Source organism: Pristis pectinata, chromosome 28 (assembly GCF_009764475.1).
Source record: "Pristis pectinata isolate sPriPec2 chromosome 28, sPriPec2.1.pri, whole genome shotgun sequence".
NCBI classification, from domain to species: Eukaryota; Metazoa; Chordata; class Chondrichthyes; order Rhinopristiformes; family Pristidae; genus Pristis; species Pristis pectinata.
In genome coordinates, this window is record NC_067432.1 from 15,536,636 (window position 1) to 15,548,821 (window position 12,186).

The 12,186-nt window shown below is 40.3% G+C and overlaps 1 protein-coding gene across 1 annotated transcript in view; it reads right to left on the minus strand.

Annotated features, from left to right (window-relative positions):
- Positions 1 to 215: 215 nt before the first annotated feature.
- LOC127583893 (WD repeat-containing protein 72-like) overlaps positions 216 to 12,186 on the minus strand; it is a 230,103-nt gene continuing 218,132 nt past the window's right edge. Inside the window, exons 19-20 of the mRNA XM_052040283.1 lie at positions 9,685 to 9,789; positions 216 to 417 (exon numbers count right to left, since the gene is read on the minus strand). Of these exons, the coding sequence (XP_051896243.1) occupies positions 257 to 417; positions 9,685 to 9,789 (266 nt within the window). The 3' untranslated portion in view covers positions 216 to 256. The remainder of the gene's footprint in view (positions 418 to 9,684; positions 9,790 to 12,186) is intronic.

Genomic DNA, 12,186 nt, shown 5'->3' on the forward strand with positions numbered 1-12,186 from the left:
ACAAATCAGAAGGAACTTGAATTCAACAGATGGCATTCAAAAGACACAAAGCAGTATAACTTTTACTATCAATAAATATCAGATCAGATTTATTACATACCCTACCCAAAGAATATAAGTCAAGCTACAAATCCTAGAATTGCACTGAAAATCCTTTCAATTCTTCATACATGGTTATGTGACTGTAGTATTTTACAATTTCTTTCACATCTTAAAATTCTTCACTGTTTCTATACAACATTGTGAATTCATTCAGTTATGAACAAACCAAACTTTTGGAGATCTTCCACCATTTTGTCTTCGCAAGTTGGACTTTATCAAAGAACAAACCATCGGACGTGGAGTAAGAGAGAATTTCCTTTGATATTTCAGCAGACTTTGCAAAAACAGATCCGGGACATAGGCCACTCTCGCAGACTATCTGCATTAATCATAAATTAATTATTAAACTTTATGTTGCTCTTAATGATATGAAAACCAATGTACATTCAGTTCAACATTTTCCAATATATATTTCAACATGATACTAGGTTAAAAATATACAATTATGGATTCCTAATCTCACTTTACAAACTGGGTATCAGCTTGAAAGTAGAATTTAACATTTCTCTCACATCAATCTTTATACTCAATTAAGACATGTTAAGGTAGCAAAGATTTATCCACTTTGTGCAGCCATTGGAGGTGCACTGAGCACCTTGGGCACAGTGGAGAGTGAGAGATATACTGCAGAAACAGGCCCTTTGGCCCACCATGTCCCTGGTGACCATCAAGTATCCATCAGTAAACTAATCTTGGTGGGGCCAACCATGTTAATCTGTTTATCCCATCTCCACTGACCAATCCAACTGCAGAATCCACATCATCTGATAAAGGACTTTCAAACAAGCAGGCCGAGAGCACCTGTAGATGGGTGGAGTTCATTATCCTGCAAGATAATTGTAATTAAAAGCCCTCTTCCTCATTATCAGGTGGCTCCCATTGTATAATTTAAATCATTCTCATTTCTACAAATTGCTTGGGATTGATTTCCAAGCATGAGATATAAATTGAATTACCATCTGCTCTGACCAACAAATCTCAATATGTATTTTCTATTCTCCGCACCATCCCTTCAGCGTGGAACTTACAATCAATGGCAAAGTATGGGCATTAAGGACTCCATTCCTACAACCCACTGAGATACCTGCAAACCTCTATTTTAGTCTCCAAAGATAATACTTTCAGCTGTTAAAACCAAGTCTTCCAGCTTCCAGCCCAGTCCCGACAGCCCCACCAACCTTAGCCTGGTCCTCACCACCGTGCAGCAGCCCATTGCAACTCCCTTTCCCCACCAGCCCCTTTGGTGATCTGACTGGACCAGATCCCACCCAAATGAGACAGCAATTCTCCCTACCAAAGAACATAGAATATAGAACAGTTCAGTGCTGAAACAGGCCCTTCAGCCCATCATGTCTGCACTGACCATGATGTCAATCTAAGCCAATCCCATCTGCCTGCACATGGTTCCTGCCTGTTCATATGTCTGTCTAAATGCCTCAGATTTTGTTATTGTATCTGCTTCTACCACCTCCCCTGTAAGGGTGTTCCAGGCACCTACCACCTACAAACTAGCCTCAGACATCTCCTTTAAACTTTTGCCCTCTCATCTTAAACCTCTGCCCTCTAGTATTTGACATTTCCATCCTGGAAAAAAAGACTCTCACTGTCTACCTTATCTATGCCTCTCATAATTTTCCATATCTCTATCGGGTCACCTTTCAGCCTCCAACATTCCAGGGAAGACAATCCAAGTTTGTCCAATGTCTCCTTATAGCTAACGCACTCCAATCCAGGCAACATCCTGATAAACCTCTTCTGCACCCTCTCCAAAGCCTTCACACCCTTCATGGAATGTGGTGCACTAACAACCCACCTTGCAGACATCATAGATCACATGAGACCCATTCTGCAGCACTCAATACTCTGGGTCTCATGCACTGCAGAACTTTATCCTGGAGGACTCTCAAGTAAAATCTTTGTTAGCCTGCTGTGCACTGTCCTGTAAACATGCACATCATGGCACCCTACAATTTGTCAGCCACTATGTAAATATGTGGCATTATGAAGCACTATTTTTATACTGAACTGATGAACTTGAGGTGAATTTCAGTTCACAATTATGAGCAGGAACGTTCTATCAATGGAATATTTTGTATTTAGTAAGAGCTTTACTAAAAATGTAAAGCTTTTAGTGTCCTGTGTCTGTATTTTAAAAATCCATTCATAAGCTATTAAACCCATTAGGTGTCACTTTTCGAATGTTTTTCCATGCCTCTGCTCTTAACCTTCACCTGTTATTCCCCTTACATTGGGAGCTTCCTTACTGATGTTTCTTCCTGACCGTATCAACTCCAGCAAAATATTTCAGCCAATCTTTATTTCTCTCTCCTCTCTTAAAGGGCAAACTTGGCCATTATGTTTTTCCCTCAAGAGATTTTATTTCCATTTTCAAGAAGGTAAATCTGACTGTGTGAATGAAACACGTGGAAAGGAAGTGAAGCTTTTTCTTTCAATGGCATACAGACACCAACATTCAGGGCAGCCAATGACAACTGAAAAACTGCAGATGCTGGACATCTGAAGCAAAAACAGAAAATGCTGGAAACACTCAGCAGGTCAGGCAGTATCTGTGGAAAGAGAAACAGCTAATGTTTTAGGTTGAAGTGTTTTCATCAGAACTGGGATGGAGAGAAAATGTTAGTATGAAGTTGCAGAGAGAGTGAGGAACAGATGGATAAGACGAAGGGAATATCTCTGATAGGATGAGGCCAGGGTTATTCATCAATGAGGTCATCTTATAGATAGGTAAATGGGAGCTGTTAGGGAGAGAGAATATAGTCTTATGTTCATAAAAGTTATGGAATGAGGGCATTTAGAGAGTGAGAACATAGCCAAAGGATTGTAAAAGTTGCAATATGCAGGGCTGTGGGACATGCCCAGTAGGTTAAGTTGAGCTAATAGAGAGAGCAAACCTGAGCTGATATCACAGAACCTGACCCGTTCTGGTACAGACATGGAAAGCAAGTGATCTGAAGTTGTAGAACTTGATATTGAATCCCGAAGGCCGCAATGTGCCTGAAAGGAAGATGATATGTTCCTCAAGCTTATGTTAGGCCTTGTGATAACAGTGCAAGAGGTCTCCAACAGATAGGTCACAGAGGGATGAAGAATTAAAGTGACAGGCAACAGGAAGATCCGAGTCAACCTCATAGGCTGAAAGCAGGTCTTCTGCAAAGTGGTCAACCAAACTGTGTTTGATTTCTCCAATGCAGAGAAGACCACATTATGAACACTGAATGCAGTGCACTGGAACGAAAGAAATGCAAGTGAATCACTGCTTCACCTGGAAAGACTATTTGGGCCCTAGCTGGTGGGAAGGAAAGATATGGAAGGATGGGTTTTGCATCTCCTGCTGTTGCACTGTAAAGTGTCATGAGAAAGGGAGTGGTTGGTAGAGATGAAAGAGTAAACCAGGAAGTCATAGAAGGTATGGTTGCTTCAGACTGTTGAAAGGGGAGAGGAGGAGAACATGTGTCTGGAGGTGAAATCTTATTCAAGATGGTAGAGATTGTGAAGGATTATTTGTTGAAGCTGAGTTATTCTCGTGGTCTTTGTGGAGCATCGGCACTCAGTTCAGGTGGGTGAACGAGCTTGCTGTTGCCTGCCACTCTAATTCTCCAGCCCATTGCACTCTGACATAATGGTCTGTGACCTCCTGCACCAAGTGTTTTCCCAACATTTTCTGTTTTTACTTCAACCAAGCAGTTGATATTAGCACAAATATGTCCCTTTTCCAAGGTTTTATGTGTTCTTCAATCTGTAGACTAACTACAGGTCATACAAATAACTCCCTGGGATTCATTCAGCCACTTCAGATTCATTTAAGACTTTTCTTATTTTAATAAATTAAAAAGTGATTAGCTTTTGGGCATCACTGGTAAGGGCAACATTTATTGCCCATCAACATGTGATGGTGAGCTTCCTCTTGCACTGCTGCAAAACTTCTGGTGAAGCTGATCACACAGTACTGGTGGTAGGGGTTTAAACCCCGTGATGATGAAGGGATGACAGTATATTTCTGTGTTTTACTCTGTTCACTTCTGTCAGTGAAAAGTTAGACGTGAGTGTAAAGTAGGGAATCATCACATATGCAAAATTCAACCCTCTGAATTCAATCATTTGATTTGCCTGGGCTACAAAATGTATCAGTTAAAACCACTCCATTGTCAGATGTTTTACTTTGAAAAATAAACAATTATTTGTCAGCTATAATTTAATATTGTTATGCAATGGGTGACATCATATGGTTTACTCTGTTGGAGAAGCCTTTCTAACAGGTCAGTGCTTTAATGATGTGACTCCATCCACTCAGCACTCTGGATGAGTTAAGCAGTCTACTGGGAAAGCAAGACTGTTAAATTCACCTTTTGGTGAAATACAAGCTTGTTCATGCTAAACCTCCTCACACACACCACGTTTAAACTTAAATTCCTGATCTTGCTTATAACTGCTGACTTTCCATTTCCACGATCAGGATAAGGAGTTGAGGATAATTTACGATTCTGTGCTCCCAGCGGAGAAGATGGTCAGGAAATGCAGGCAATGCACACGCGAGTATCCAATTGTAACGTTACCCCCAGAGGCAGACATAGCGCATAAGAAGAACACCATGACAACAGAAGAATCTATCACCAACAGTCAGAACTGTACAGGGAGTTCAGTTGCCGTTTGTTCTCAATGTTGCTTTGTGACAGATTCTGATAGTGAGAACGCAAGCTTATTTTTAAAAAAGCTTGCTACAGCAAACATGTCAAATAATCACTTATGTTTATTTGTTTGTTTCTGGGATGCGAACATCATTGGCAACACCTGGATTTATTTTCTGTCCCTAATTTCTGCTAAATTGAGCAAGGCAGTTTGGAGTAAACACATTCTTGGTTCTGAAGTCAGAGCATAACAGAGCAGTTGAGGATGGGAGATTCCCTTCAGAGAGTATCATAGTGTCATAGGGATGTGGAAATAAGCCCCTTGGCCCATTGAGTGTGCACTGACCAGGCAACATCTATTTACATTAACTCTACACTAATCCCGTTTCATTCTCCTTGCATTCCCATCAACTGCCCCCAGATTCTACTACATCTGCACACCAGGGGCAATTTACAGTGACCAATTAGCTTACCAACCCACACACCTTTGGGATGTGGGAGGAAACCGAAGCACCTGAAGGAAAACCACACAGTCGCAGCAAGATTGTGCAAACTCCATGCAGAGAGCATCAGAGGTCAGGATTGAACTTGGGTTGCTGGAGCTGTGAGGCGGCAGCTCTGCAAGTTGTGCCACTCTGTTCTCCTTCTCTGATGGACACGAGTGAATTAGGTGGGTTTTCCTGACAATCCAATGGGACCATTGCTGAGACAAACTTTTAAAATTCAAATAAACACAAAGTGCTGGAAATACACTGCAAGTCAGGCAGCATCTGCAGAGAAAGAAAAACAGAGTTAATGTTTCAGGGCAATTACTGTTCACCAGAATGGGAAAAGTGAGAAAACAAGTGTGTTGTAAGTTACAGAGAGGGGGAGGCATAGAGAGAACAAAGGAGGTGGAGACTAAGGTTGTCCAGGTGATACAGCCATCAAATTAAGCGAAGAATGAGAGCTGGGGAGAGTGAGAATAAAGAAAGGGCATGCTGGTAAAAATGAGAGGGAGAACACAGCAGCTGCTAGGAATATGAAACCAAAGAGAATGCTGGAAATACTCAGCAGATTAGTCAACATCTGCAGAGAGAGACAACCCGAGTTGAAGTGGATGACCTAACAACAGAACTGGCCATTTCCGACACAAACAGGAAAATTGGCTTTCTGAAGTAATCTACGGAAAGGTTTTCAAACTAAAAATTAACAAAGTTACGTTGATAGTTGTCGAGACTATAGGGAGCATAAAAAGGTTGTCTTGGAATTCTGACCAGGCCAGCTTTCCCAAAAATGCATTAGGCCCCTTTTTTGTATATTTGGGAGTCAAATTCTTCTTCATGCCTGCTAAATTGGCTGATCCGTTTTTTGGTTGGATGTTTAACTGTGACCTGGAGGTGCTGCATATTGGTCCATAAATACTGGGCCTAATTTATCTCCATAAAACTAGCACAGCCAGGTTCATATTATTCCTCTTTATATGACAAAGATACTGTAGAAACTTGCCCTTTGTTGCATGTACTGCATGCCTGATGTAGCAAAGTAAACATGTTGACTGCCCTGTTTCAAATGTTTCCACTGAATCTTATCTTATAAAAAAGTTCATATTTCATATTTATCATATTTCCTTACAGCAAAAGGAGACCATTCAGCCCTTTGAGGCTAAGCTAGCTCTCAGAGCAATCTCATCAATCCTATACTCCCACTTATTTGCCTGTCTTATTCTCTCTCACATGCCGTTACTCCCTCCCCTCCTCACTACCCACCTACACTAGGTCTAAATTTTTTTGGTAGCCAATTAACCTAATAACCAGCAAGTCTTAGGGATGTGGAAGGAAAGTGGATCAGCTGGGGGAAACACACACGAGAATGAATGTGGTTATAGACAAACTCCATACAAACAGGATTGAGCCTAGGTCGCAGGAGCTGACAGGCTGTGTGCTTGCCGTGCTTGCAATAAATTATATGCCTACCCCCACCTCCCCCCTCAGTTCTTTAGAAAGTTCCTGAAGAAATGAAACATCTTGAAAAGGTTGCCTCGTGGAATTATTATATCTGTTACTCCAGCTGTGTGGACTACTTCAGCAGGATTTTCTTACATAATGATCCATCAAGTGAGAAATGCCACTCATATTATCAAGTCCATCCCCACCACAATTCATTTGCAGATTGAATATCTATACATCATATGGATTTTTCCTCATTTCCTTAAATGCAGTAGCATACCCATTCACTGAATATACCATGGGAAAATGCTGTAGGAGGAAAACTTCCAGATTCCCAAAAGTATTGTGCAAAGTTCAGAACATCAATACATCCTTACATCTGTACAATCCAAGGTACTGTCCAATCTTTCAGTAGTACAACAACACTGGTGCTTATGGAATGCTTCATCATTTCCTCATTCTAGAGCCTTCTCCTGACAGCCCAGCCAAAATCAGAAGCTTACAGAACTATTTTATATATACTTGTGTGTACTAATTGCAAACAGCATATATCGGACATTATAAATGTGTTATGGCTTTGCATGGAGCTTTCTGAAATATCTGTATCATAACATTTTAATCTGTTCTATTCTTTAGATATTATCTTCCTTAGAAAGAGGACATTGACACAGGGGTATGCAGACACACAACGGATCAGTGCAAATGTTAGTTGAAGGGAAAGATATCTGACAAAAAAGTTTGTGTAGTTTTTGTACTTTGGGCGCTCTTTAAAATTGCAAACTGTTACAAAATGCTGACTGATGGAAGATGATTCAGGGTGGTTTTTTTATTTGGCAATTTTTCTCTTAAGTTCCAACTTGGGTGTAATTTTCATTCACATGACCATGGAGAAAAAAAATCATATGCAGGGTAGAAATTCACTCTCTGCTACCTGCTGCAGATTGTACACAACTTCCAAAAATGCTCATTTTATTGAAGTCTGTATTGAGGAAGCACAGATAACCCATTGCTGACACTGCATTGTGCACTTTGTGTATGGGGCTGTGGATGCTTTTCAACCAGGCTTTCAGATGATGTGTGTGTGGGTTGGAGTAAGGGGAGTGGTGGGGGAGGATTGTGGGGACTGCAGGAAACTGAGCAATTTAAAGATTTTGCTCCAAAATATGTAGAAACTTATAATTTTGGTAATGCTTGTAAAGGAGAGAGCTGCACATGGGCTTTCCTCAATTTGTTGAAAGCCTGAAGAATTCACTTCCCTTGGAAAGTGGGTGTCCTGTCTTAGATGGATTTCATTTAACTGCCTTAGTTCCTGTTTTAAACCATCAAAAGGCACAACTGTTTTTGGTACTGCGTAACAATATGGCACATAGAAGTGTATAGTTCAGTGTACCAAATACACGCTTTTGGTATGTCATCTGAACTATCTAATACAATTGTGTGCAAGTTCAGAAGCATGAGCATTTAGTCTGAAAGTAAAACAAATTGTGGAGCTCTGCAGGACTTCAGCCAATTGTGCAAAAATTGCAAGAGAAAAGTGAACGTACTGTGATGTGAACACTTCACGTTGCAGCAATCAGCCAATGAAATATAATAAATTAAGTTGGGATTTGAAAAATCGTTCTCTACTTCTCAGCTAAATTTTTAAAAGGGCAGCCTCAGTCACTTTTGGTTCAGTTGGCATTTTCTTCCAAGTTATCTTAATTTCTTATAACAGAATCGCACACTGAGGTGCTGCGATAAATAATTCATGGGTCGGGCTCTTTGTTGCACATCCCCGATATTGCAAGCTGGAATGCTGACAGCTGTGTCTGGACAAACACTGGAGATTTGACATGACAAGCAACTAACAAGTTTCTTTTCGTTTGTTCTTTTGGAACACAATGCAGTGAGCGCAAAAGCTCAGAAATCAAAAAAAGGGTCCCTTTATTTTTGCACAAGTGTTTGCCACATTAGCTAATATCTGACCAGTAACCTCTGGTCATTTACCACCCTGCCCCACCCCCTCATGCTTCACACATGCCCGCGTCCTTCACGCCTGTCGACCGATCAATACGAACAATTCTTGGAGAAATACAATGTATCCATGGCAACAAAGCCACATATTCTCGATGGAAGCCAATGAGACCAGTAGTGAAATCTCAGGAGGGTTTCAGTCTTACAAAGCAAGACATATTTTGATATAGGAATGTCTACTCACAAAAAAGCAATAATATTTTTTTCACATCAGAACCTGCTGGGTACAAGTACATTACATTAAACAGACCTTTAATTTTGGGTGTTTGAATCATTATGATCGACTGACAATGCAAAATGAAAGATAACATTTTTAAAAGGGATGCACGCAAGTTCGTCATTCAAAACCACCCTCCAGTTTACAGTTATAGGAAAAGGATTAGAGGAATATGCACTGAAACTCGGCAGCAATGCAGCCATCAAACTCCCGAGGAATCTAGGTTGAGTGGAGTAGCTGAAAGATAATCCTGGTGCCATGAGTCCAATCTGGGTTTGGAGATGACCTCAGGGACCTGACATGGATTTCAAACTGCACCCTTCCACTGAAAATTAAATCTCAGCAGCTCTCTTGTGAGATGGATCAGGGGACTGTTCGCAGCTGCCCCTGTCAGAGCTGGCTGGAAGATTTGGAAACCTCTTAGCTCAGTTGACAGGCCTCAGAGAGAATGAATCAAAAAAAAATGATACATGAATTGGCATACAGGGACTACCCAAGAAACTTAAGAAAGCAAGTAAAGAAATGATCACACAGAAACCCCAAACTGAATACAGAATAGAAACTCAAAGGGAGAGTAAAACGAGGAATTGCATAAAGAGTTTTCCTTTAAAAAACATGAAGAATTATAGGTAAACATTCTCAGTGTGGAGTGTGTGTTGTACTTTAGTGCAGTCATCGGGACATGAAGATGTCAAGGTCCTCTCTGCTTCCACAGCCACACAACCTCATGTCATATTCGTCACTGTACATTTCCCACCTATCTTTCAATGACTTTCACCTGGACTGTCAGACTCTTCAAAGGCACATCCATCAGCCACATCCTTGGGTCCTTGGTGCTTTGCCAGGTCTGGGCTGCAGTCATGTGTGACCATGTTGACTGAAGCTGTAGAACAATAGAAAGAGAAAACTATGAAAGAGCACCAGTAACAAAATATTTAACATCTTTACCAGGGGTAATCTTAACTCTGAACAACATGGATTGATGTGTTGAGTTATTTTAAAGAAAAATAAAAGTTGGAGCTGAAGCAAATATTGGTATACAATTAACACATTCCAACATTAACAGAAGAAAATCTGTGTAAATACTATCATAATTCTCACAGATGAGAAGTTATATGATACTCAAGAATGGTGCTTAAAATGTTGTCATTGCTTTTATCTTGCTTATTGCTTACTGAATGTGACCGTACATTTGATTGAATTTGTTGAAGATGCCCCATACACCCACATCTGAAATGTGACAAAATAGGGATATTTAAAGTTCAACCTGCAATTGATTAAAAATTGCATTGAGATTCTGAACCAAAAAATGAAAAGCAAGGCTGCTGTATTATGAAAAGAGATAACCAATCATAGTTTGGAATCTTTTATGCAGCTCATATGGGTAATTGGTGTAAATAATTCACCTCATACTCGAAGGAAGGAATTACTGTGATCAATTTGTGCAGTCAAATGATACAAAAATTGCTTTTGAATGCAGTTGTGACACTGCTGCCCACAGGAATCAGTGCAATTCTATCCTTCAATTCTCTTTCCATACACACTACAGGGAATGGCATAGAGTGTATGTCATGAGGTGTGTAAGACCTATCCACATTAAAACGAGCCACTCGTGTTTCATGAGCATCTCAGTGCAGGTACTTACAGATGAATATTAATTTAAGAGAAAAACAGTCCAATGGCTAGGAAAATCTGGTGCTACAGTTTTTAATCTCCACTACGTTACAAAATATGAATCATTTTCCCATGCTCTCTCACTAATTCTGAACCAAAATGCCATATCAGTTGTGGAGCAGAGGAGTGTGATTCTCCACATTGTGACAAAGGTGGGTAGATTAGAGTTATACCACAAAGTTGAGTCAGAGAGCAGTGGACTCTGCTCTATAAGAGTGGCAGAAACTGAAGCGTTCCATTCTCCCAGGCTGATAACAATTCATCTCAGCACAACAAATCACTGGCGGGGGAATGAGTCCTCTGAAAAGAAAGCTAAAAGATATAATACCAGGAAGTTGGAAACAGTTCGAATAAAGGATCAAGGACTGAAGGAAATGTATGATTTTTATGAATAGAAGTATGAGATTAATAAACTATAAATTATTAAGACGAAACAAAAATATAACATGTGAATATAAAACCGATACAATGAAGGCCAACTGTGTCCGTCGAATACCAGCTGTGTCCGTCAATTACCAATCCTATTACCAATCAACTTGGGAGCATTTACTGTGGGTGAGAAAAGTGGGAAGTGAAGCAAGCCAAAGAGAGGGAAGCAGTGAGAGGGCACAAATTAATCTTGGGTAAGTCTTAAAACTTTAAGCTCGGCCTGGCATACCCAGAAATACCACAAAGCTTGGTACTATGGGGGAATATATTGGTGCTGATGCTGCTTTGATCCAAGATGATGATTGGAAGAAATCATCTGAAACTCTAGACTTCCGTAATCACCTTCCAGTGGAATGTAATTGAATTAAACTGGAGAATTGAACAATGCAGGAGGATTTCTAGTTTGTCATTTATGGTGAAGTTGTTAGCAGGTTCTTCATATTCACATTTAGAACTCTACTGCCAAAGAAGGAAATGACAGAAAGCTTCTCAGGATGTGGGTGCTAATAGTATCAGTTCTGGCAAGATCTGGACCACTGCTCATGCTGAATCCACATGTTATTCCTTGCCACATGGGCTTTTTATGGTGCTATTGGCCCAAACATCCCGTATTCCCTCACTGATATTGCTGCCCTGTGAAGTGGAGCTGTCTACAAGCAGCAAATAGGCCTCAGGCAGTGGACCCTCCAACCCTGTCCTTGTACCAGTTGGTGGCCTTTTGACAGCTTGCAGCTACAAAAATCTTTTTAACTGTTTTTAAATGTCGCTGACGAAAACAGACATTTAAAATAGTTAAATAGATTGAAGTAATTTAAAATTATTCCAAGATGTTTAAAAAGTACATAAAACACTACACTTACCTTGAGAATACAAGTTGATAACCCCATTCAATTACATACAGTAGCTATGGTTGGTGCAAAGCTGAGGGGCCAGATATGAAGTGCAACCAAACCTTGGCTCAGCTTGCCCGAGCTCTGCCCCTGGTCTCAGTGCTGAGTTCAGCAGCACAGGTTAGATGCCTAACTGCTACACTACAAATCACAGGTATGGAAATAAGGAAACAATTGACCCTTGCACTTCAATTGGTGTTAATATTTCATATCAAGGTATGACAAATTTATGAAAATATTTCATTTTTAGATCACATTTTATTTCAACCATGACTACAAAGTGTGTA